Below are 27854 nucleotides of genomic sequence, written 5' to 3'. Positions count from 1 at the left end.
ATTCGCTGCCACCCTCCCAGTTCAAATGGATTGGACGTCTACTAGTGATAAACTAATTCCAATTCATACTAGAAGCTTGTTTTTCTGTTAGTTGTTTGTAGAATATCCAAGAATGATTTCCTGACCAATGTATCGACAATCGTTGTATCGCCACATCGTCGGATCGTTATCGTGAGCTTTGTATCACAAATCGTAACATATCGTGAGGTATCAAGAGGTTCCCACTTCTATTTGTGCGTGCGCGGATTTCACAATGTGTGTGCGTGTGCAAAAAATGTTTCACATGTATGCAAGCGAGTGTCTCACCTGTATACGTGCGAGCATTTCGCATGTATGAGTGCGCAGAAAACATTTCAGCAGTGTGTGTGAAGGGTAATCCTGAATTATGTCCCAAACTGCATCCCATGGAATGCTTTCACGCGAATGCAAGACGAGACAAATTTTTGTCTGATGAGTTGAGTTGGGCATCAAGCATCGATGGAATCTGGGACTAATACTCCGATTTTCACGGAACGGTTCGAATTTTTAAATTTCCATTAAATGTTTCGATGCCCTGACTGCCGATCAGAAAGAAATCGCTGCCGAACACCACTTAGAAGAAGCCACATGATGTTGTTCATTGCAACTTGATTTCAACCATGCAGGAGACACTCTCTCTCCAGAACGCTCACGCTTACTGCCTGAGAAGGCAGATATGATCTTTTTCCTCAACAAAAACTGTTTCTGATTTTAAACTATACCCGCTTCTAATCTGGACTGTGTTTTACAAGTTGTTTTTTGCGTTTTCTGCGTGGCTGTCGCGTGCCCGGTGGGGCTTGCGTGCTGCTGGATGTGGTAGGGCATGCTCGGGTTGGGGGTTCCGGTGCCGGGATTGGCGATGCGGCGGCGTAGGGTTGGTCGCCAACGGGCTTACACTCATAAGAGATTCACACGATTACTGGGTTCTAGATCACAGAACTGATTTGTGTACACTCTACCCCTTTCAATCACTTAGCTTATAGTCTTATAGACACCCCCACCCCCATTCTCCTCTTTCACTGGCCAATAGGCCCCCACATGGTGTAAACCGGAAATACATCTCGCTGACAATAGCACCAGCATATTAGTAACTAGTTTAGATGTTCAATGTATTTCTTGTTGTTGTTTGTGTATGTGTTTCTTTTCTTTCTTCTCTTGTATTTCTTTTCTTCTGTCCCCCCATAATCCCTTCCTGTTCGCTGCTTTGTCATAATAAAAAGGTACTTTGAATGATCACAATGGGAGTATGTCAGACTCTCAATGTGAAACATTAAAACTGTTCAGAATCCGGGCACTTAGACTTCCATTCTCTGTGTCAAACAGCTGAACAGGACAGGTTTAAAAAAAAAAAAAAAAAAAAGTTGTTTTTTGTTTATTTTGATATTCTGCACTAGGTTAGCCCATTAGTGGGAGCTCAGTAACATGTAAAAATACCTGAGGCATAAGACACTCTAAAACATAGGCAAAAGAATATGTGTATTTTTTCTCCGTTAGTTAAGAAATTAATGTAAACTATGCCATTTTTTTTACCCTGCCTATTAAAAGAATCAGAATCGAGAACTGTTTGGAACCGGAATCGAAATGTGGAATCTGAGCCGTTCAAATTCAAATGATGCCCAACCCTACTTGGGGGGTTGAGGGGGGTGCTACCAGGATATACATAATAAACATTGGCCCGGCTTTCACTCACTGATGTGATCCCCCTCAAACGAACTTGTCTGCGCTGACGGGTTCGGGTGGGCTGGTGGGGTTAGCCACACTAAGCCAAACGGTTGCTAACCGTCAAATGCTATTGTTTAGCCACAACTGTATTCATTACGTCATTACTCTTCATTCTCCACACAAACAGAAATGTTGTTTAAGCCATCTGCAGGTGACTGGAAGATTGACTTTTGATTCATTGATGATTTTATGACACTGCTCAGTCAGGGTGTTCCCAAAAAAAGAAAAAAAAGATTATTAGATGCATCGCGATTCGACATGTGACAATTCGATTACAATTCCTAAACGTTCAAAAACGATGATTTTCCCCAATAACTGTATGACAGCCGCTCGTCGCGGAAAGAAATTCAAGAAACGCATGCCGTCTAGACACCTTTAACGGACGCACGCAAAACATTGGATGTGAAGAAAATGCCACCGGCCGCCAGAGGGCAGTGGGTTTCTGTAAGAACGTTACTCCTACTAATAGGGGGAGAGTGAGTAGTTGGAAAGAGATACTGTAGTTCATTGCTCCTTGGCTTTAAGTTGTTATGGTTATGGTTATGGTGTTACACTTATATAGTTGTCCAACAGTAGGTTCAATTCGTGTTAATTGGAAAAAGCCCCTAGTGTTTTGCCAAGTCCTGTGTGTGTGTGTGTCTATAAATGGTGAGTACACGAACCCTCTTGTACAATTTAGCCTTCATTGTTGTTGTTTTTGAGATGTTAACAGTTAGCGCCGAGCGCTAAGCTAATTAGCGAATTCGCTGTTGTGTATTTCCATGTCCATTTGTGCATTGTTTGCTGGTGTACATAAATTATTCCAGATTAAAACAAAGATTAAGTACAGCGGTAACACTACAAACATGTGAAATTGTACAGAAATATGTGAAAACAAAGTATATTGGTTAAAAGAATTCCTATTTCTAAAGACACTTTGTTTGTTTCCATAAAATGTGGAATTCATTCCACCAGTGTAAATTTTATTGTATTTTTTTAGAGAAATAAGTACTCCCTTTGAAACAGCTAAGGTTTTTGCACCTTCTTATTGTATAAGCATGTTGAGAAATAAGTACCGTATTGGCCCGAATATAAGACTGTGTTTTTTGCATTGAAATTAAGACTGAAAAAGTGGGGGTCATCTTATATTCGCGGTCTAGACATTATACCCATTCACTACGCTAGATGACGCCAGATATCATTAAAGTGATGTTCTGTCATGACAGATCTCAGCTACTCCCAAGTTTAACCAGTTTGCATGATTTTATTGCAATGTTTTTCCTAATTCAGATTTGTTTCAAGACTACAGTTACAGTCAGACTTTACTTTGATAGTTAATGCAGTTATTGCAATTTTGTTGTTTTATTACAATAGATTGGTTTATTTACATTTCAAAAACCAGAAGCCATTCATTTACGAATGTGATTGCACTTTAGTTTACATATTTAAATGTTTAGATATTACGATTTGAATGAGGCAAAATAACATGATTTTTCTCTTAAATATATTGTTATAATTATTAGTTTCAGATGTCCTGTAATTATTTTCTGGATAAAAATTAATTTGGTGTTCAAAAAGTCTTTTTTCAAACTTGAGTCTTTAAAAAGAGGGGGTCGTCTTATAATCAGGGCCGTCTTATATTCGGGCCAATATGGTACTGCCTTTAAAATGGTTAATTTTTTTGCACTTTCTTGTAAAAACAAAAACATAAAAAAACCAACAGTTTAAGGGCAGCTTTTTGTTATATGGGCATGTTTCCATCGTTCCTATTGAATCATTAGGATATTTTAAATAAATAATGGACATAAATTTGTTTGGCTACTTTATTCATTAGTAATGTATGATGCATCGATAATCGATATCGTCAATACCGTGATCATCGTTCATTAATCAAATCGTAGCGCCCTGAATCATAATGGAATCCAATGCCCAAGATGGCACACCCCTAGCTCTGGTGTGCGCTGGTCCTCATGGGAAACGTAGTCTTCCTTAAGGCAAAACACTACCGCTTTTGTCCACCAGAGTCGCTAAAATCGATCAAAACTTAAAAGTTACAAAGTGTTGCTTTAAAAGACCAGTTCTCATAAAACTAACACATTTTCAACCTGTAATGGCACCTTAACTGGAAGGACTCTCATAACAAGACCAACATTTTGCAAGTAAACTGACTTTTTGCCAGTCATTTATTTCTTTGATTTTACAAATCAAAATCACAAGTGTGTGTCAAAAGGAGAATCTCATCTCCTTTTGGTCACGCACACCCTCTTTGGAACGTTAACTTGGAATACTGTGCACGACCTTGTGCATTTGTGTTCAACAAAACAATTAGAGTAGCACGTATGCACAAAGACAAATCACATACGCACAGGTTAGGCCACAAACCTTGTTAGAGAATGAAAACTCAAATAGAATCGTTATTGACGACAATTATCCCACAAATGACAAAGAGTGTGGGGTCCTATTAATATCTGGGAGGTGTAGCGAGATGATAAAGCGCGTGCAAAAAGGATTCGCCCGAATCAAACACACATGCCTGATGTCTTTTGGGGCTGAAGGGGAGATTTTTTTGTCCCATCATGTGGTTGTCTTTAACATGGTGGATTTTTTTTTTTTTTAAAAAAGGGATTTAATAGTTCGATATGGGATTTTTAGGCAAATAATGTTTAGTGTTTCAAGTGAGTGAAGACCATCAGTTCGGTTAGGAGAGTCCAGCAGCTGTAGAAATGGTTGACCGACGTGTTGTGAGGTCCTCACTTCTCAAATACTGTAGTCCTCAAGAAGTAAGGGGTAGTGCTTTGGCGCTTAAGAGTTTCGGCTAGCTAGCACAAAGTAGTGTGCTTTCTTGATGCCTCTTACGTTCCCATTTTCAAACCGTTATCTTGTGAAATCTCAGTGGAGGAAAGGGTACAGAAACCAGTGGCACAAAAACGTAAGTTTTGATCCTGGACCTCTTTTGTCGTTTTTAAGTCCATCAAGAAGATCAGGACCTTCTACCAGTGACACTCCAAGTCGGCGCCACTCTGGGAGAGGACAGATGTCAAAAGAGGAGAAGGAGGTGAAAAACAGAAGTCAAATTAGAGCTAGAAAGAGGAAAAGAGATTTTTTTTTTTTGGTATAATGTAGAGACTTTCCAGTGAGTAACCTGAACACAGAATAAAAATCAAAGGCTCAACACATTTCTAATTCTCTTCAGCCTGCAGAGGAGGTTTAAGGACGTTGGTCTTGTTGACGGGAAGTGACAGAAACTGCTGTTGTTGGGTACGTGCGTGCAGTTCAAGAACAGCCCGCCGTGACGGGGGCCATGCATGCATGTTTGAGCGCACAGGTTTTGGCGAAAGGGGGGCACTCCATTGTAGGCAGTGGCGCACAAGACGCGCCTCCGCATGCTAGTGTTGAGTGAACACGGATGGGAAGAGGGGAGTCGAAAGAGGAGGTGGCCGGTCGACATGCCTGTAAGACTGTATGAGGTCGTATGCGTGGAGTTGAGAGAGAAAGGGAAAAGAGGAAGCAAGGTGGGTGGGGCACTTACATATGCGATCACTTACCAAATGAAACAGGAGGGCTGCATTAATCAGAGGGTGAACACAATTAGACACACTATGGCTTTAAATATACTAAACAATTAAAAGTTCCAATCGTGATTTTTTTCCCTATATTCATATGGCAAAATTCTGCTATGCACTTCTGAGCCTAGTAAGCATTACCTATGTGGTTTTCATTTACTAACCTCTGAGAGGTGTCAATAGAGGTAGTTTTCACAAGTCCATTGAATTAAAACACAGGCATTTTAGAGGTCTCATTTTAAAATATGGCTAGAGGAATAGTCTAAAAATGTACATTTACAAAGGTATTAAATTAGAATTGACTGATAACAATCCCAGATAATAGAGTAAAGTAAGAAATGGAGTAGAAGTATTTAATGTTGTGGCCTTTTAAAGGGATCCTCGGACTTAAAGACTTGTAGGCTCTAATAGCCACAATTGAACTTTGACTAAAATGTGTTATTAGAAACATTTATTATTGCCATTGATTTAAAAATCTATAATAGTTAGTTCATGTTTTGACCTATGGAGGGTGCCATGTTTTGCGGGCGCAATGCATGCTGGGGCTGATGACGCAGTCGGGTTAGACTGGGAGAATAGCTGTGCTAGCTAGCAAGCGAAGCTAGTATGACGACTGGCATGACTTTGTCACATCCTGCTGCTGGTCAGATTGTTTTTGTTACAGATCTGTGGGATGAGTTCCCAACGTCATACCTGCATCCAATTCAAGCTCATCAGCAGTGTCTTTAAACCGATCCTAGGCGGCTTGCCGAGATATTGACCTGCTGCCATTTGACAGTTTGTATATCCCTTCGTTGCTAGTTGCATCATTGCCTTCCTTTTTTTTTGTTTGTCTGCCTCTCACCAGTTTTCCCTCGTTTTTTTTTTTTTTTATCCTGATCTTTTTGTGTCTCCCTTCTCACGATTGCGTTTTTTTTGTGTGTGTGTGTGTTCAATAAACCTATTTACGCAATCCCTATGCTATTGTTGTCTACTTGCTGTCTAAAGTGAGCCTTGTTTTCTCGTTCCGTGGTCAAGCCAGCCACACTTTTTTTTTTCAGATGCGTTTCCCTTTCAGGTTTTGCTGTATGGACAGACAACCCATGTGGGTTGCAATTGCTTTAAAAGGGAAGTCATTACTCTAACGTCACGCAGAAGTATAGTCTTGTGATCTATGCGCAGGAAAGGCGGGTTCGAATCCCGCTGGAGACCTTCATTTAGTTGCTTTTGCAGCTTGTTTTGTGAAATATTGACAGTGGATTACTGCTCATTGCTTTTCCGCTCAGGTTCAAATTGGAAGGGCAGAACCAACGACATGTTTATGTAGCTAACCAGCAACACTGTGGAAGTACGGCAGCACTGCCCAGTGATGTCATAACCCAGAGTGCATTGCGTCGTCAACAACAATGGCAACCAACTAGTTAAACTAATTGTTCAATTTTTATACATACAAAAACATTAAGAGGGGTTTGAACATCAAATTATTGTAACTTATACTAACATTTATCTTTTAAGAAGTACTAATCTTTTTATTCTGTAGTTTTACCATGAAATCAACACCATCTATCCATATGAAACAATGGGTTTAATGTAAACTGTATTTAACCATGAAAAAAACAATTGTTTTTCCATATTTGTGTGTTTGTGATCATGTAGCGTCAAACACAAACTTTCTCAGAGGGGGTAAAGGTGTGGACCATTACATTTAGAACAACTTTTACATTGCAAAAGGTGAGTTGTGAATGGGGGCGCTGAATATTTAGACTGTGGTTGAGGTCCAAAAAGTGACACCTTCTGTGTAAACACAGAGCTTGAAACGAACTCCAAAATGGCAATGTGCTACACACCTAAAGTAGTGAAGAGGTACCTTAGGTGCAGTGAAAAAGAATTACAGGGAGTCCTCGGGTTACAATGTCCTATACCTATGACGGTTTGACTACAACACGCGTGCCTCGTCTGGCATGAAGTTCCCAGCACTATAGCGCATTGTGCTTATCTGCCTTTATGCTCTACTTTTTTCACATCATGACCTCAAAGAAGAAAGCTGGGTCTTCTAGATTCTGAATAGCAATTACTATGGAAACAAAGCTTAATATAAAAAAAAAAACAAAGGCGAGACATCAGTAAAGATATGCTGTGTTCAGACAAAAGTTAATCGGTGGCGCAAAAACGCCTTGCTCTTGGCCAAATGCACTTATGTTTTCACAAAGACCTTACGTCGCTGACAGTCAAAGTCAAACAACTTCCGGTTCATGTAACCGAAAAATAAGGACAGTATTGGAACGAATGGGGTTGCATATATGCTTCAGGTTGCAATGTATTTTGACTAGGGCTGTCAAAATTATCGCGCTAACGGGCGGTAATTAATTTTTTAAATTAATCACGTTAAAATATTTGACGCAATTCACGCACATGCCCCACTCAAACAGACTAAAATGACAGACAGTGTAATGTCCGCTTGTTACTTGTTTTTGGTGTTTGGCGCCCTCTGCTGGAGTTTGGGTCCAAATGATTTTATGGGTAGGTACCATGAGTGAGCATGGTTTAATTATTGACATCAACAATGGCGAGCTACTAGTTTATTTTTTTGATTCAAAATCTAACAAATTTTAATAAAACGAAAACATTAGAGGGGTTTTAATATAAAATTTCTATAACTTGTACTAACATTTATCTTTTAAGAACTACAAGTCTTTCTATCCATGGATCGCTTTAAGATAATGTTAATGTTAATGCAATTTTGTTGATTTATTGTTATACTAAACAAATACAGTACTTATGTACCGTATTTCTAATGTATATATCCGTCTTGTGTCTTATCTTTTCATTCCAACAATAATTTACAGAAAAATATGGCATATTTTATAGATGGTTTGCATTGTGATTAATTACGATTAATCAACCAGTTCAGGGTGTCCCCTGCCTACTGCCCGAAGTTAGCTGGGATAGGCTCCAGCACCTCCGCGACCCTCGTGAGGAAAAGCAGCATGGAAAATGAATGAACGAATAATTTTAAAGCTGTAATTAACTCGATTAAAAAATTCAATCGTTTGACAGACCTAATTTTGACGCAATTTTTTAGTTTAGCAGCAAAATCTGACTCGCTCAGAAATTTGTGTTACGTTACGGCAACGTAACAATCCTGAATTCGTTGCGAGCGTAGAAACTGACCTTGAGGACTCCCTGTATATTACAACAGTGGGGGATCTAAGTAAAATGCTTGAGGCCCAAAAAAAAAAAAAAAAACCCAAACTTAAAAACATGCTTTTTATGGACATACACACACACACACTAACATAACACCAAACTTCAAAGTCAAACCGTCCAACGGCCCAATGTCGGCACCCACATGGGACACCATCACTTAGACTTGTCAAATGTAGCATTTACAAAGTCTTGTATAGCGCGGTGGATACTGACCCCTTCTTCCTCTCTGTATGGACTTAGGCTGTTGTAGACTGCTTCAATAACGCTTTGTCTGGAAGAACAACAAAGAAATTAAGCCAAGAGTTTTGAGTTGAGAAGGGTCACATTTTTATCGGACTGTGTCATCATTTTGGTGGTTTCTAAATACATGACTATCGTAAATAAATGTTTGAAGATAAGTGCTGAAAACACACGCACAGGCTGAAAACAATTTAGTGCTACACTGCCGAGCTACAGCATGAAATTCTCTCACCCCTTCAGCGGCAAGGATTTTTGGGGCGGGCCTAAACATGCTATTTGCTGACATCAGCAAGAAGAAAGGCAACTAACCAATAGTATTTTGTCGTGCAGATTTATACTTCATCTGTAGGCAGGCCCTCCAGAGATCGGACTATTTGTCAAAAAGCAATTTAGGTTTATTTTCCATAAAATGTCCCCATTATGTAGTGGCGTGTTTGAAGTTTGCCCAGAGATAAAACACCTTACGGTGGCGGAGGGGGGAGGGGGCTCTTACTTGCTGGCAAGGCCTCCCCCTGGTGGTAGAGCTGGCATGCCGCTGTCAGTGGCCAGGTTCCTCATCACCGTCACCAGATCTGGAAAGCCCTCGTCGGCCGGCCGGGACAGCATCGCTGATAAAACAGTGGAGGGTGTGTTACATGTAGGGATGGGAATTGATACGATTTTTACGATTCCATTATCGATATTGCTATCGATTCGATTCTCTTATCGATTCTAATTTGGGGAAAAAGAAGAACAAACATTTTGATTGGCATCGAGTTTGTTTAATCAGAAGTCACAACCTTACAAACTCACAACGAGGTCAAAAGAGGCCCAAAGCCTCAATGTTAACTGTGGCAATAAGTGGCAAATGCACAAGAATGTGTAACATTTTACTGAAACGTTTTTCTAATAGAAATAAAAAATATTGGTATATATTGGCATACAGGTCATTGTTCTGCCTTTGGCAATATGTGTTAAAGCAAGGGTTCCCAAACTTTTTCCTGTGAGGGCCACATAACTTTTCCCTTCTCTGTTGTAACAGAAAAAGTGTGACGATTGCAGGAGTGCCTAAATGGAAAAAATGATTGTTTTTCAGAAAGCCACAATCAAATAACTCTTTCTGTATTCTTCACGTAACAAAAGTAAATAAAATAAAAATGATAATATAGTATAATATTATAATAATGAATAATAGTAACACTATGAATTAAATAGATAATAACCAAATAACCCTCTCTGAGTTCTTCACAGAAAAAGGCCAGGAAATAAACAACACTATTGAGCCAAAAAAATAAAAATACAATTCAAAATGCTCTCTGGTATTGTTCAGGGGGCCGTAGTTTGGGGTTCAGATCTGGTGACTGGCTAGGCCACTCCAGGACCTTAAGATGCTTCTTACGGAGCCACTCTTTAGTTGCCTTAGCTGTGTGCTTTGGGTCGTTGTCATGCTGGAAGACCCAGCCACGACCCATCTTCAGGGCTCTCACTGAAGGAAGGAGGTTTTCAGCCAAGATCTGGCGATAGATAGCCCCATCCATCCTCCCCTCAATACGGTGCAGTCGTCCTGTACCCTTGGCAGAGAAGCAGCCCCAAAAATGATGTTTCCACCTCCATGTTTCACGGTTGGGATGGTGTTCTTGGGGTTGTACTCAACCTTCTTTTTCCTCCAAACACAACGACCCGAGTTTAGACCAAAAAGTTCAATTATGGTCTCATCCGACCACATGACCTTCTCCCATTGCTCCTCTGCATCATCCAGATGGTCAGTGGCAGGATTTTAATCCATGACGGCGTAATGTGTTTCCGATGGTTTTCTTCGGGACTGTGGTTCCAGCTCTCTTGAGGTCATTGACCAGGCCCTGCCGTGTAGTTCTGGGCTGATCCCTCACCTTCCTCATGATCAGTGATGCCCCACGAGGTGAGATCTTGCATGGAGCCCCAGAACGAGGCAGATTGACAGTCAACTTGAACTTCTTCCATTTTCTAATAATCGCTCCAACAGTTGTTACCTTCTCACCAAGCTGCTTGCTTATTTTCCTGTAGCCCATCCCAGCCTTGTGCAGGTCTATTATTTTATCCCTGATGTCCTTACACAGCTCTTTGGTCTTGGCCATTGTGGAGAGGTTGGAGTTTGTTTGGTTGAGCATGTGAACAGGTGTCTTTTATACAGGTAACAAGTTCAAACAGGTGCAGTTACTTCCGGTAATGAGTGGAGAACAGGAGGGGTTCTTAAAAAAGAACTAAGAGCCGAAATATTTACTAGTTGGTAATGTATTAAATACTTATTTCATGCAGTTAAAAATACAAATTTATTATTTAAAAATTATACAATGTGATTTTCTGGATTTTTGTATTAGATTCAGTCCCTCACAGTTAAAGAGAACTTATGGTACAAATTACAGACCTCTACATGGCTTGCAAACCAGCAAAATCGGCAGTGTATCAAATACTTGTTCTCCTCACTGTATATAACGATCAAAACTCATGTTCTGTACCAATTATGTCTTCAGTTACTGTTCCAGTTGTTTCATTAATTGCTAGCTATGGTATTTGGTAACAGTTTATTTGACAGTGGCGCCATAAAACTGTCATAAGACTATTATACTTATGACATGACACTGCCATGAGCATTAATGACTGCTTATGACAGATGTCATTTTGTGTCATACGGCAAATTATCTCACTTTTGAATGGATGTAAAATATCCAAGCTGGACTACAATTAGAGACATATTTTGTCAGATGATACTTAATGACATCCGTCATAAGCAGTCATCAATGCTAATGATAGTGTCATGCCATAATAATGACGGTCTATCGGCAGTCTTATGACGCCGGCGTCAAATAAAGTGTTACCTATTAACCTAAATAAATCAACATATAATCCCCATTGGACTATAAGCCCCAGGATTCGAAACGAGCGGGGGAAAGTAGCGGCTTATAGTCTGCAAATTAGGGTAAACGTAGTAATATCAAATAACGGTGGTTTAAATACGCTACATGACTAATGTGGTCAACAGATCAGCAATCTACTTTAAAGCTACCACAAGAAAACACTATGCTTCAAAGTACTAGAGGGAAACCCATGCAGTAAGTATTTTGAGGCAATGAAAAGGTAATAAAATAAAAACAAAAATCGTAAATTCTGGCCGCTTTTAACCAATGTGCGAATGTGTTAGACGTCTCGCCGCGTAGAAGGAATTGCAGAACCTGTAGTGTTCGTTTAGTGACAGTGACAAGCTACGTCATCACCCCGAGCGTCCATAAAACATGGCACCCTCCGTAGGTCAAAACATGCACTTGATATTATAGATTTTTCAATCAATGGCAAGACTTTTTGTTTCTAATAACAAATTTAAGTAAAAGAGAACAATTGTGGCTTATTAGAGCCTACAAGTCTAAGTCCGAGGTTCCCTTTAAGAAAATAGAAATGTTTTAAAATACAACAAAACTATTCATTCTCACCTTCCACGCGAGACTCCAAGTATTGGTTCAGCTCTGCATCTCTCCTCACAGCTTCCTCAGACACTTTGGGGGTGTTGGGCAAACACACTAACACAACACTCATGTTATCCCGGCTCCCCTAGACAATAAAGAAGGGAAAGCAGAACCTGATGATCTCATGCAGTAGTTCTCAAACATTTTATCGCAAGAACCACCTCAAAAGAAGACTTGTCTCTTAAGTACCACCATATGTAGTGATCCAAAATGTTCACATAAAAGGCAGGGGATTTACTACAGCTACAATTTAATATTTAACACAATGCTTGTCCTAGTCAAAACATTAGAATATCATGAAAAATTTGATTTATGTATTCCCATTCAAAAAGTGAAACTTGTGTATTGTATGCATGCATTACACACAGACTGACACTTTATTCATTTCAATTTCCGTTCCATTCACTTCCATTTGGTTTATTTTCCAACAGAACTTAGAACCTACACACAGTGCCAAAACTAAAATTACCTGGCTTAAGGACCTAGGTATCCCTGTTCTTGATTGGCCAAAAACTCAATTTAACCCTCTGATGTGTTTATATCCTTCTTAGGACATGAAAATAATGTTCAGTTTCTTATTTTTCAAATAGGATTTTTTTCATGAAGTTAGACATGTCCAATCCAGTGGACTCCATGTACCCGCACACTCAAAATAAAAACAATGTAAATTTTCAATTAAAAAAAAACGAATTGTGTTCTATTGTGACTATATAAACATTTCAACAATTTTGGGCAATTTCAACACAATGAATAGCCCCGAATAAGAAAACCAAAGAAACACTGACAACACTCATCATCACTGTTGTCCCTAGTCATCATCACTGAAACTGGATGGAATTTTTGTAAATTGCCTTATTCTTTACTACTTTCAAAATTTTAAAAATAAGATCAAATCCATATAGTAATGCAAACTACAGCTAAGATAAAATGCATATACCGTAATTTTTTATGACTATAAGGCACACCTGACTATAAGCTGCTACCAACCAAATGTGACACAAAAACAGCATTTGTTATAAGCTGCACGGGACTACGCCCAGCTGTCCTCCCTGTATCATGGGATATTTACACCAAAAGATATTAACTGGTAACACTTTATTTAACAGCGGCATCATAAGACTGTCGTAAGACCAAATGAACCTCATGAAGTTTTAAACTAATTGGCTGCAAAGCTTCATTGCTTCAAGAAGCTTAATTTGGCCATCACTGCTCCCTTGGAGGAGACAGTCAACCTCTGCTGCCAATACTGTTGTCGACCAACATGCCTCCTAGCATGCATTGCAGCGCTACAGATGTAAATTACAATCGAAATTCATTTTCTGTGCCAATTATTTCTTCAGTTACTGTTCTAGTTGTTTCATTAATTGCTATTTATGGTATTTCGTAACACTTGATTTGACAGTGGCGCCATAAGACCATCATAACTATGACATTACACTGCCATGAGCATTAATGAATGCTTATGACTGATGTCATTTTGTGTCATCTGACAAATTGTTTCACTTTTGAATGGACGGAAAAGATCCGAGCTGTACATAAATGGAGTTAGTGACATAATTTGCCAGATGACACTAAATGACAACCGTCATAAGCACTCATTAATGCCCATGATAGTGTCATGTCATAATTATTACGGTTGTCACGCCGCTGTCAAATAAAGTGTTACCTATTAACCCAAATAAATCAACAAATAAGCCACACTGGACTATAAGCCACAGAGTTCAAAATGAGGGGAAAAAAGTGCGCTTGTGGTCCGAAAATTACAGCAGTAATGCAAACTACAGCTAATTTGCACAAAAATGTATATTTTCAACTGCTTATAAATATAACAGTTTCATACCAACTTATAACTAAAACGGTCATGAAAACAGTGACACAATTATGTAACGTGTTCAAAAATATACTGGTGTATGCATGATAGCCACTTCATTGGACACACGGTTAATCATAAATTTCTATATATTATACACAAATAATTCATATTCCAAACAGACATCTTTCCCTAGATGTTACCGTATATTTTCTAAGTATTGACATGATAGGCCAGTTGTAGTCGACATGGGTGGCAGGTTGTCAGCTATGCTAGCTTAGTTGCAGTTACACCAACTGACCACAGAATTGACCTCAATAGAGTATGGCAGCAGAGAGCACTCCCACAAAGTACCCACACCTATTTACAAAGCAACCAAAATAATAACGTACTCACTTTGTGAAGGCAGGTGTCCACCACTTCATTGCAAACTCTCTCCAGGTCATCAGATACCTCAAGCCTCGATTTGACAAATTCGCACAGCTCCTCGTTAGACATGACATCCCAGATTCCATCACATGCGAGGATCACAAACTGATCCTGCTCGGGGGTCCGAACCATTGCATAAACCTCGGGCTCCGGACTCACCAGCTGCTCTGTGGGGCCCCTGCCAACTACGCACTTGTAGTCGTAGTCCCCCAAGGCCCGGGAGACGGCTAATGACCCATTCACCCGTTGGATCATGACGGACCCGCCGGCGTTCTGGATACGTTCCCTCTCGCGTGGGTTGCAAGGCTTGTGGTCATGCGTCGAGAAGCACACTTGAGAGTTTCGGTACAAAACGGCTCGAGAGTCGCCGCAGTTCATGAAAAAGAAATGGTCAGGTGACAAGAGGACACCCACGGCTGTGGAGCCACTTCGGTCCATGCCATTCCGTAGGTCGGAGAAGCTGCGCATGTGCTCGTCAATCCTCAGGAAGCCTGTCCGGATGCCTGCTTTTACAGCTTCCACTGTGGGGGAATCCTCTGCTGTAGGGGCATCAGTAGCGCTCTCTGAACCAGCCAGTGAGCTCTGCTGCCCTCCGGCCCCAAAACTGGCACTGATTATGTGTTCCAGAAGGTGCTTGGAGCAGTAATTGGCAACTTTGGAGCCCGCATGGCCATCGTAGACCGCAAAAAACGACCAGTTCATAAGACCGGGAGCAGGCAGTCCCAGTGCAGCTGTGTGAGCATCTTCCATTTCCACTCGCCATCCCTGCATGGAGCTTAGCCCATAGCGAATACCATTCCCTTCTCCGTGGGCGTTGTGCTTCTCTGTTTTGGGCTTGTCCAGGAAGGCACCCATGGTGCTGTTCTGTAGAGACCCACAGCTGCCTGAAAGAAGACACACGAGATGGAGGAAAGTGGAAAATAATTATGAAATCTGAAACTTTTTGGAACAATGCAATATTTGCCAATAGTACAAAGCCTGCCACTATTTGATTCCATTGAATCTCTGATCGTTTCAATACGATATTCCAGTATTTCCACGTTAATTTTGTGCTGCAACGATTAATTGATTAACTCAAGTAATTCGATTAGAAAAAAGTCTTCTAATCAAATTTTGCTGCTTCGAGTATTCGTTTAATTAGAGCTGTGTTGTAATGGTTTGTTTTGAAAGTGTTTACATTTAGTTTTGTTGATTTGAGTGGATACACTGCCCTCTAGTGGCAAGAGTAAATATGACATAACTCATTTAACCTGGCTGAATCCAGCTGCTCCCTGTTAAGGCTAACATAAGCTAAATTTTTTGGGGGAGCTATAATGTTTTTTTATGCATTTGTGATTTAGTTTATAGGTATATTTAGAGCCATTTTTGTGGAAATATGTGTTTGAACGACAAACTCATCGCAAAAAAAACCTTTTATAAAAAGCATTTTATATCATTTAAGCTAGCGGACTATTCCTTTCGAGCTCGCCAATTGTTCTCTTGTTGTACTTAAAACCTCCTTTATATATTTTGATACGATTTTTTTTTTTTTTTTTTTTACATCTCCCAATGTATCCCTGCAACGCATTAAGTCTTCCTAATCCGATTGCTCGATTATTCGAACTAACTAGTTGATAGATTAATCGACTACTAAAATAATGGATAGCGACAGCCCTGCATTTAACATGGCTGAATCCAGCTGCTCCCTGTTTATACCCACATAAGGTCAACATTTTTGTCTGAGCCAATGTGTTTTTTTAATGCATTCGTAATTAAGTTTATAGGTATATTTAGCCATTTTTTGTGGGAATATGTGTTTGAACGATTTGTTAAAAGCATTGTAAAAAAAAATTTGCATTTAAGCTAGCGGACTTTTGCTTTGCAAGTTAGCCAGTTTTTTTGTTGTACTTAGATCCTCATTTATGATTTTTTTTTTTTTTTTTTTTTTAATATCGTTTGAGGCTAAGCTCAGGTATTTTAGTTTTAAATGAAAGAGCAATTCTGCATAATTTGCAGAAACACTCGGGAATTTATCTTGTATTCACATTTACTGCTTTTTTGAAAGGGCAATCTTAGCAAGCCTTTGTTTTACAACTTTTTTTTTACAGTGCCCTCCATAATGGCACCCCTGGTTAAGATGTGTTTTTTAGCTTCTAATTTTTTTTTCCCATTCAAATAATATGGGACCTTAATGGGGAAAAAAAAGAGAAAAATTCAACCTTCAATACAAGTGCATTTATTCAGTGGGGAAAAAATCCCACATAAAGAAATAATTATTTGACATCAAATAATGTGTGTCACAATTATTAGCAACCCTGGTGTTAATACTTTGTACAACCCCCTTTTGCCAACAAAACAAGGTCTGGGGACTGAGATGGCCATGGGGGGAGCTTGATTTTGTGTCTGGTGAACCATTTCTGTGTAGATTTGGCCATATGTTTAGGGTCATTGTCTTGCTGAAGGACCCAGTGACGACCCATCTTCAGAGGGCAACAGATTTTGATTTAAAATGTCCTGGTATTTCAAAGCATTCATAATGCCATGCACCCTAACAAGGTTCCCAGGGCCTTTGGAAGCGAAACAGCCCCAGTTGAAGCCTGGGACCGTGTGCTTTGGTCAGATGAGACCAAGATTGAGCTTTTTGGCAACAAACACTCTAAGTGGGTCTGGCGTGCCACGAAAGATGTGCATGCTGAAAAGCACCTCATGCCCACTGTGAAGTATGGGGGTGGGTCAGTGATGCTGTGGGGCTGTTTCGCTTCCAAAGGCCCAGGGAACCTTGTTAGGGTGCATGTTGATGCACCACATATCTGCTAAAAGTTTTAAACCATGTAGAATTGTGGACGTCTGGCAGACAAGCTACTATTGGCGAATGTGGAGGATCGCATTTCTTTTCCGTTACAATGTAGAGTTGTTCGTATTCAGTAGATGCTTGAAACTGGCTAATAGCGGTGGCAAGCCGCGCACAGTATAAATGCTGCAAAACGTGTGCTGGCTGACTCCACGTCTTTTTTTCATTGCTGTTAAAGTTAAAAAGACTAATAGTGCTTAGTAACTACCTCGACCTAGCTACAGTAATAATCACTCACAGTATGTAAAAACAAACCAGTCACTTTTGTTTATGCTTAAACTGAGAGGCATCAGTTTAAGGCTTCCTTGGCACTACAGAATGTCAACACAACTTTGTTGAGTGTTCTATTTTCTATTGGTCCATTTATAATTCACCTGCATTAGCTAAATGAACATCATGTGATTTATCGGAGGAAGACACTGATCTGGCCTACTGTACACTTATTGTGAAACCATCAACTGTTGAAAATAAGTCACGTCACAGTTGTCAGTCACACCTTTTCTATTTGATCACGGCTGATAATTTACCGTAATTTTGGGAATATAAGGCGCACCTGAGTATAAGCCGCCACGCACCAAATTTTCGACATGAAAATAACATTTGTTCATAGATAAGCTGCACCGGAGTATAAGCCGCAGCTGTCCTCACTGCATTATGGGATATTTACACCAAAAGATATTAACCGGTAACACTTTATTTGACAGCGGTATCATAAGACTGTCCCAAGACCAAATGAACCACCATGAAGCTTTGAAACAATTGGCTGCAAAGCGTCATAGCTTCAAGAAGCTTCGTTTGGTCATCAATGCTCCCTTGGGGGAGACAGTCAACCTCTGCTGCCACCTGCTGTCTACACTGTTGTCATCCAACACGCCGCCTCGCATGTATTGCAGCGCTACAGATTCATGTTCTGTGCTAAATATTTCTTCAGTTACTCATCCAGTTGTTTCATTTATTGCTAGTTACAGTTTGGCAGTACTTCCCAAGTAGTGGGGCGGGCCCCCCAAGGGGGGCGTAGAGCGATGCCAGGGGTGGCGCATGTGACCTCCAGGAACATACTTTTTGGGTGGCAGTGGCGCTCTTATTTTCAGAGTGTGAACAGTATTTTTAAACCAAGCAAGTGCACACAGCAAAGAGCGCTGGAGAAATGACAAAGCATATGTAGCATTTGCCTTTGACTTTTAATACAGTAGGAGACGAGGAAATAGCATTAATTAATTAAAAAGATTAGACCCCTATCACATTGATAAGCCGCTAGATTTTTTTTCAGCGAAGAAATGCCGAATACTGCCAACAATCGTCAAGCTTTATCAGTGTTACATCGGTAAACCAGCGAGCGCTGTTACCATCATATTAGGTGGCATAATAAGTTGCTCAGTGCAAAATAGCAAAAATAAAAACTGTCCCTCTGTCCAATGACAATGTTGTTTTTGTTCTATTAAATTTAGTTTTTTCAGTTAAATGGTTTGACATATTGTTGTCATGAGTTAACTTGCTATACAATTTGAATTTATCATTATTTATTGATTTGATTACATTTCATTTTTTTGTATAAAAAAATGTATCGAGTGTATTTTTAAAGTTTGGATGTGACTTTTTTTTTTTTTGATACAGGGAAAGTGATGCGCTTTAAGTCTTTTTCTGTTAGCAACAAAACTATGTTAATAATGTCATACTTTATCATAAGTTGATCAATATTACTTTTATAAATATTAAAAGGGGCACAATGTTATGCAGAAGTGTACTTATTAATAATTTTATAGACAAATGATACTACTGACAGTGGCGGCAGAGAGTTGGGGGGTCGCGAAACGTTTACGTCTTCCTGGGGGGGGGGGGGGCCTCACAGAAAATAATTGAGAAGCACTGCAGTATGGTATTTGGTAAAACTTTATTTGACAGTTGCGCCGTAAGACGGTCATAAGACCATCATATTTATGACATGACACTGACATGAGCATTAATAAATGCTTCTGACCGATGTCATTTTATGCCATCCGGCAAATTATCTCATTTTTGAATGAATGTAAAAGATCCGAGCTGGACATAAATGGAGTTAGTGACATAATTTGCCGATGACACTTAATGACATCTGTCATAAGCATTCATTAATGCCCATAATAGTGGCATGTTATAATTATGACAGTGTGTGTCTTATGGCAGTGTTATGACGGCGCTGTCAAGCGTTAACAATTAACCCCCCCCCCCCCCCAAAAAAAATCAACAAATAAGCTGCACTGGACTATAATTGAGGGGAAAAAATTGCAGCTTATAGTCCGAAAATCACAGTAATATCAAATCCATAGATAGGTTGGAGTGGCAACCGAAAGGGATTATTGCGGCAATAAAGTGATTTATTTCCGGTGGTCGCATCTGCGCAATATGTCAAAGTTGAACGTATGTATACGTTGAACAATAGGATATAATGGGAACGATTGGCTCCGGCGCTAGTTTTTGTCGGACCTGGAACGAACATGCATTTTGCGCAGTTGGTAACGAGGAATCCGAACTTTTAACAGCACACGTCTGCCGCACGCGCGCACGCACGTGCACGCGAGACGATAAATCACAGCGGAAAAAATACCGCCTTCATTTTTATTTATCGCACGATAAACGGAATTATTGCATATTGCGACAGGCTTAATTGTGGGGTGATATGACAGCCCAAGATTTGTTTGAAAGTAAGGTCACAGAGATTAAGAAGGGTTGGTAGAAACACTAGCAGGGCTCTTTTAACAAGGCAAGTCAATTTAACAGTTAGCTGCGGGATGAGATGCACACAGGCTGAAAACAGCCTGTCAAACACAGATGAACAGATGCGCCTGATCCACATGCTCAGGTCTCTCTCATGCTTGTTACCATTAAGTACATTATGTTTACACGTCTTGTAAATTGGACTTTACCTATGGTTGGGCCCCTAACAAATAATCAAATCAATGTACATCTTTCATGCTTTTACATGCAAGGAGGACTCGCCAGGAACATCGTAAATCCTCTTTGGTTGATGACTCATCATAAATTGCATCAGAAGCGGTCAATTTCCTGGAAGGGCAGCACTTTGGATAGGCACCGTCAGTCATGGTCAGCACAGCGCCGTTGGGAATGCCAAATGAAGCAAGATGGGTGTCCAGCAGATGATAGAAAGTGGGCAGGATGCGATTATGCTAATCCGTGTCTTAAGTGTCCGTTTGTATTGTAATTTGGAAAAGCATATTAGCTCTCGAGTTATTGTTAGATAGTAAAGTTGTCTCATTTTCTTTTAACAGCTTAGAGTCTCCTTTCAACACAAGCTCCTTTCAAACAGTACATTGTCATACAAGAGAGTGTGCTTTGAAAATGGATTTGGATTGTATTTATGAACAACTGTTTGATAAAGAAAACTGATTTATTACACTCTGCCTCTACCTTTTTCAATTTTGTTGTTTAGTTCATTTTTAATAAATAAAAATAAGTGAGTCATTGACACAATTTATATCAGCGCATTGCCCACAACATTAAAAATGTCAATCAGCAGCACTTTTTTTATTTGAATGAACGAGTTTTTTTTCTTATTTGTGGACTGAGAAATTCATTGTATGTTTTATACTCAGAACCTTTAAAAAAATCTTTTACAAGTTTAATGTAATTAAAACAGTACAGTTGTAGAATAGAGTTAAGTCAGGAAGCTGGAATAAAATATTTTTGATGGAAACGGTCATCAGATTCTGAATATTTATTGTCGTTGTTACAAAAGCACAACGAAACTCGCGTCAAATAATAAACTCTGCCGTTCTTTTCGAGCGCGTCGTGTAGAGCCGCTTCTGGGACGCGTTTAATACACGCGGCCGCACTGCGACTGGTGTGCATTGGCTGATTGACTTTATCGCCAGCGTTTCACTGCGTTCTCGCGGCGGCCACGTTGTCGCGCCGTTGACGTTTCTGGGTTATACTGTCCTACCGTGTTGGTCCTCATTATAGTCGAGAAGACGGAGTAAATATAATCTACAAAAAGAAACTGTAACCCAATCGACTCACAGCCTTGAAAAGTAAGGGTTACATTACGTCTGAAACTCGTTCGGTACGCCACCGATCCGAACCGAGCACCACGTACCGAAACGGTTCAATACAAATACATGTACCGTTACACCCTTAATTGACACAGTATTGGACATGGACATAAGTACAACAAAGATTCAACAGCAGCATAACGTAATGTCAGCACTAAAGTGCAGAGAAAAATATACCTGATAAAAACAGTTATAAATCAGTGCAAAAAACAGATCAGTTAATCGTTTTCATTGGTACTTACAACATGTCTAAAAAAAAATTCAAGGTAAATTGTGAAGGTAATCGAAAAAAAGTGACATTTACCCAATGACTGTAATTTTCGGACTACAGTATTGGCCCGAATGTAAGACAGTGTTTTTTACATTGAAATAAGACTGAAAAAGTGGGGGTCGTCTTATATTCGGGGTCTAGACATTATACCCATTCACGACGCTAGATGGCGCCAGATATCATTGAAGCCATGTTCTGTCATGACAGATCTCAGCTACTCTCAAGTTTAACCAGTTTGCATTATTTTATTGCAATGTTTTTCCTTAATTATTCCTTAATTATAATCCCTTAATTATTATACCGTAGTGGCCCGAATATAACACGGTGTTTTTTGCATTGAAATAAAAGTGGGGGTCGTCTTATATTGGCGGTCTAGACAATTATACCCATTCACGACGCTAGATGGCGCCAGATATCATTGAAGCGATGTTCTGTCATGACAGATCTCAGCGACTCTTTTTATTTGAACCAGTTTGCATTATTTTATTGCAATGTTTTTCCTTATTCAGATTTGTTTCAAGTCTACAGTTAGACTTCACTTTGATGGTTAATGCAGTTGTTGCAATTTTGCTGTTTTATGACAATAGATTGGTTTATTTACATTTCAAAAACCAGAAGCCATTCATTTACAAATGTGAATGCACTTTAGTTTACATATTTAAATGTTCAGATATTAAGATTTGAGGCAAAATAACATGCTTTTTCTGTCAAATACATTGTTATAATCATTTGTTTCAGATGTACTGTAATTATTTTCTGTATAAAAATTAATTTGGTGTTCAAAAAGTCTTTTTTCAAACTTGAGTCTTGAAAAAGAGGGGGTCGTCTTATAATCAGGGCCGTCTTATATTCGGGCCAATACGGTATAAGCTGCTCCTTTTTCCCCCTCATTTTGAATTCTACAGTTTATAGTCCAGTGTGGCTTATTTATTAATTTATTTGGGTTAATATGTAACACTTTAAGACTGTCAAAGGAAAGCAATCAATCAAATTTATTTACATAGCCCTTAAAAAAAAAAGCCGAAAGGTCCTGAAAGTGCTTTACAACAACGAAATATATAATACATGATAAATAATAATAATGATCAGATCTCATTAAGTGTTATCCTCAAATTTTGTCACTTTTACATGCATTCAAAAGTGAGATAATTTGCTGGATGGCACTAAAAGACTGTCATAAATTTTCATTAATGCTCATGACAGTGTCATGTCATAATTATGTTCTCGATTAATGTCTATTTGTGTAAATATCTCATAATACAGTGAGGACAGCTGCGGCTTATAGTCTGGTGCAGCTTTTCTATTAGGGCTGCACGACATTGGAGAAAAACTGACATTGGGATTTTTTTTGGGGGGGGGCGGGGGGGGGGGTTGCGATATATATTAAGATATTAAAACTAGAGATGTCCCGATCGATCGGCATCCCAATCGATCGGGTCCGATCGCGTCATTTTCAAAGTATCGGAATCGGTAAAAAAATATCGGCCATGCCTTTTTTTAATATATATATATATATATATATATATATATTTTTTTTTTTTTTTTTTTTTTTTTTTTTAATCGTTTTCTAACTGTATTTAACGTTACAGACATAATATGTTACACGCATCCAGAGTCTTTAGTTTAGGCTTAAGGTAGGGTTATCAAATTTATCCCGGTAACGGCGGCAATTAATTTATTAAAAAATGTGTTACATTAAAATATTTGAGGCAATTAACGTATGCGCTGCACAACCTTCTCACTCATTGTCGCGCTCAATCTGTAATGACGCCGTTTTACCTATATAGAGAGATAAAAGGCAGCGCAAAATGAGTAGAGGGAATTTTGGCAGCCTTTGGAGCCTTTTTTTAATTGGCTAAAGCCTTGCAATCCCTCTCCCCACGGTTAGAAATATCATGGGAAGCAAGGTGGCAATTGATCTTTGTCTTAACACCTTAAGTTAATTCCCAACGCAGAGAAGATATATAAATTGGTAGCACGACGCACTGTCATGGCTCCACTTCCCATCATGCATTTGGGATGGCCACCGTATCATTTACTGAAAGCTCAACAAATACACTAGATGGCAATTTTTAGTCACAATATACAAAGTCACAAGTCTTTCTATCCATGGATCCCTCTCACAGAAAGAATGTTAATAATGTAAATGCCATCTTGAGGATTTATTGTCATAATAAACAAATACAGTACTTATGGACTGTATGTTGAATGTATATATTCGTCCGAGTTATATTCATTTTTTTCTTAATGCATTGCCAAAATGTGTATGGTCGGGAAAAATTATCGGGAATGATTGGAATTGAACTGGGAGCAAAAAAAGCAATCCGATTGGGAAATATCGGGATCGGCAGATACTCAAACTAAAACGATCAGGATCGGATCGGGAGCAAAAAAAAAAATTGATCGGAACAACCCTAATTAAAACTGGAAGATTTTTCACCATACTTGAACAGCTCTGTTTGTGAAGACTTTGGTTGCTTCACTATGACCACATTGAATTCATTAGAGATGTCCCGATCCGATCACGTTTGGAAATCGGGCTGATTGCGCCATTTTTGCTGAGTATTGCAATCGGCTGAAATGGATGGGGTTTCAATTGAAATATATGTTTTTCTGCTTCATGCTCGTACAGCCTCTCACGCTCCCCCCTGAAAAGCATTGCGACCAGCCTGTTTTTCTTGGTCACCAGTGCAACTGGCGTTTAGTAATTAAAGTTTACGATGACTGACAAGTTTGTAGCTTTGATCTGGCCAGAGACGCCTTGGTAGATCTACGATCAAAGGCACAAATGTGTTAATCAGGGTTAAGCTTGGTACACAGTCTGAAGCGTGCTGTGGCAAATCATTCATTGTGTAAGTGAGAGGCTGTTTTCGGCAGCGTGAGCATCAAAGCGAAACAAACTTGTTTTTTTTGGGTTTTTTTTCGGTATCAGATCGGGAGTCCGTATCGGCATATTCTCAAAATCAGGTTACTCGGACTGACTCTGGTTCAAAAATATGCCATTGGGACATCCCTAGTATTCATATAATATAATCAGGGGTGTACATATTTTTTTTGCCCAGGTTCTCAGAGGAGGACCTGGAGATGTGACTTGGTCCTCATTGAGCTTGAGAGCCAACCCGCCTGATGCGATAAATTTATGACAAGCTTTACTTAGAGCCAATTAACTTTAATTAATTATATTAATAATTAATGCTTGATTAACATCAACTGGCACAACAAAATTGCCATTACTTTGAAGTGAAATGTAAAGAAATAAAAAGCACCAATTCAAAATAAAGGGCATTATGCGGCTCCCACATTAACTCCAAGCCTTTTTAAAAGTGGGATGTCCTCCTCATAAGACTTCATTGAACGTGCATGTTTAGCTTTGTAAAATGTGAGCAAAAACACGTTTGTCAGTGCATGTCGCTGTTCATTACCTTTATTCTGCCACTTGTCCATAGGGCGAGTTGGGTCCTGTTTGACATCGATAGTTTGCCTAATTGCCACATGCTCTCTGTTTTTTTCGTGCTTTTCAAAGTTTGGATGGCTGAAATTCTTTGACCCTACATAAAATGCGCTGCTCTTATCGGCGACATTGGGATTCTCGCGGCACATTTTGTACCGCATTTCCGTGTGAGCATCATTTGCTTCTAGCCATGATGGCTTCTCCAGTAGCCACTTTTCAGCAAAAGTCCTTTTTTTCGGTAGCTCCGGTGACGTCTCTGTCGTCTGTCTGTCTTTTGACGGGGGTGGGGGAACACGGAAGTAATTACTCAGTGTGGCCTGCCTCTTCGACATTTTGAGAAGTTATTTTCTCGTGTCTGCCGCAAATACAGTAGTCAGCCATCGGTACGCAAAAGCGTATGGAAACCGTTGAGGGCCAGCGCATTTGTCTACGTCCAGTACGCATGCGGACCACTTATGTGCACCCCTGAATATAATAGTATATTTTCTCGTATTTACTGTTTGTTTGTTTGTTTGTTTTAATCTCACACACCAAATATATAATAAAAAATAAAAAGCATTTATACCATAGTTTAAGGAAAACAAGCAGAATATATTTGACATAGGGCATAAGAGATACATGATGCCTTTGACCACGGAAGCCCAACGCGTGCGTCATGCAGCTGACTGAGCAAGATTGACGCCGACTACCAGGTGATAGGCAAAACATCTACAGCCTATGTCTGCAACACCAAATCCCGCAATGAGCTCTTCAGGACAGTCCAAAACAAATGGCGGGACGTCCTGTACTACCACAACACCTGATAACAAAAAACAACTCCAAGTTTGATAGATCGGCGCCTCTCAGATGGTGAGGCACGCCGAACCTCGCACCTCAGTAGCCTCAGTCACCATGAGCAGCAACGAACGGTGACCAACGAAACTTGACCGCCCAAATCTGCAACAGAAGAATTATCCCAAACAACACCCAGGCACACCCTTCATCCGGCCCACCATACTGCAGACTTCAAAATGACTGAACGTTTAGCTAACAACTGTCGCTTCTCGGGGACATTCCGAAGTGCTCGTTGTTTTGCCAAACGTGGATCCAGAATTGCCTCTCTGTCGGGGACCTATTTGCTGTTTGATCGCTGTTGACCTGAATAAATGGTCAACTTGTGTTTTGAAGCCTTCTTCTAGCTTTCAAAATGGAGTCAGTACAAGGGGTTAAGACTAAGGTGAACGCGCGGAGTTTGGCCTTTTGGCCGGGTTGTAAGGCTCTCGCCTGCTTGGGTCGTCGGACCTGCGCCAGTGCGGGTCGACGGTTCGGCTGACGTGATTCCGGCAATCTGGCTAAAAGGTCAGATTCCTTTAAAATAAATGCCGTTTACATGTCAAAATTGGCTGGTGGCGGCTTTAGTCAGGTGCGCCTTATAGTCCAGAAATTAAGGTAATCTTTTATTAACAGTGTGATTAATCAATTATGAAAATAATTGTTCGTTGCAGACCTAGCATAAGCGCTTGGTACCTGCGGATTAAGTGCATCACTCACAGTAAGTATGGTATTTATTGCATGCTTGTTGCACACTCACATGCCACAGCTTGTCAAAATCATGTTCAATAATTAGTTTAATATGCTGGGGGGAAAAAAGTGAACACGCCTGTCACTATTTTTGGGGCGGGGGGTATATATTTTCCTGTGAACTGCTTTTTTTTTACCTGTTGCTGGATTCAAATTGCATTAATACATCAGTCTATAAATTTGTTTTAAATAAAAAAATCCAAAAATATAAACTGTCCAGATAAACAAAAATTACAAGTGCAAGCGTTAAAATATTTTGGATGGTGAGTAGAGGCGTGCGAAATTTCCGATTCTTAGATTCTTAGGTCTTCCTCTAAACAGGTTGAGAACCCTGATTTGATTAAAATCATTTATATTTAGAGGGGTCACTTAAAAAGATCTGAGGTATATAAAATTTAGATGTCTATTTTCACTACACAAAGAATAATTAGCTATTTCAATTCCCATCACTTCCAAGTAGGGTAGGGAACATGTTACGTGTTGTGACTATCATTATTAGACTACTATGAAGCCCAAACTATCAGGGCATAGAATCAGAAATCTAACCCTACAAAATATTGCCTTTGTCACCAATGACGTGAGGTTACAGCTCAGACGAAATGAAATGCAAAAACGTTAAAGGCCTTTTTTCAATGTTATTTTTAGCATAAATTCTGGACCCAGCACGCATTACAAACTCAATCATACAACACAATTATTCCACAAAATAAACCGTAATCTAACCGTTCAAGAAGGCGTTATGACTATTGCTAGAACTTGGAAAGGTGCCACTGTAATGATGATTAACCCTCGGCTGAAATGGACACCAATTAAGACAAATTAGACGAGGCGAACTTCATAATTGTCAAATTGTACAGTGCACACTACAATAACATGACACGTTTGTGCGAGGGAGTTTAACCCCCTTTAAGTACTTACAGTTTAAGGAGATGCTGATTCTCGTCCTTGTTTGGGTGGCACAGGGGCAGGTTGTGTTTAAGGAGCTGGGCTTGTTGTGATAGGCTTAGCGCTCTTTAAACATTAGCCTCTTTCGTCCAGCGGCCGCTAGCCACCTAGCACGTAACGAAAGCTAGCCAGTCAGTTCCTTTCTCGGTACGTGTCCGCGTCGGGGTAGGGCTTTCGAAGTCATATTTGACAGCAGTGCCAGATACAGGAGAACTACCGGTTGACAAGGAACATGCTCGTTTGGCCATACGACGTAACCGGTAAGCTAATGTTGGCTAAAGCTAAGTTAAATGTATGAAGCAGATGACGTTCTTTTTAACGTCCAGAA

At 39.8% G+C, this 27854-nt stretch overlaps 1 protein-coding gene across 6 annotated transcripts; it reads right to left on the bottom strand.

Moving 5' to 3' along the window:
- Positions 1–27854, bottom strand: ppm1ba (protein phosphatase, Mg2+/Mn2+ dependent, 1Ba). Of its 6 annotated transcripts, XM_057848377.1 has the most exons (7): positions 27500–27854; positions 14391–15307; positions 12152–12269; positions 9202–9316; positions 8682–8739; positions 5265–5281; positions 3–4739 (listed from the first exon to the last, which is right to left on the bottom strand). In XM_057848377.1, coding segments are annotated over exons 2-7 (1197 nt in total). In that variant the 5' UTR covers positions 15279–15307; positions 27500–27854; the 3' UTR covers positions 3–4738. The 6 variants fall into 6 exon arrangements, with proteins under 6 accessions (XP_057704357.1, XP_057704360.1, XP_057704359.1 ...); XM_057848376.1 differs by having other exon boundaries at positions 3–5281; XM_057848375.1 differs by lacking the exon at positions 5265–5281.

This window comes from Corythoichthys intestinalis, chromosome 10 (assembly GCF_030265065.1).
Source record: "Corythoichthys intestinalis isolate RoL2023-P3 chromosome 10, ASM3026506v1, whole genome shotgun sequence".
Lineage (NCBI taxonomy): Eukaryota > Metazoa > Chordata > Actinopteri > Syngnathiformes > Syngnathidae > Corythoichthys > Corythoichthys intestinalis.
The sequence above is the reverse complement of the archived record's forward strand: the minus strand, read 5'-3'. Positions and strand labels throughout refer to the sequence as shown.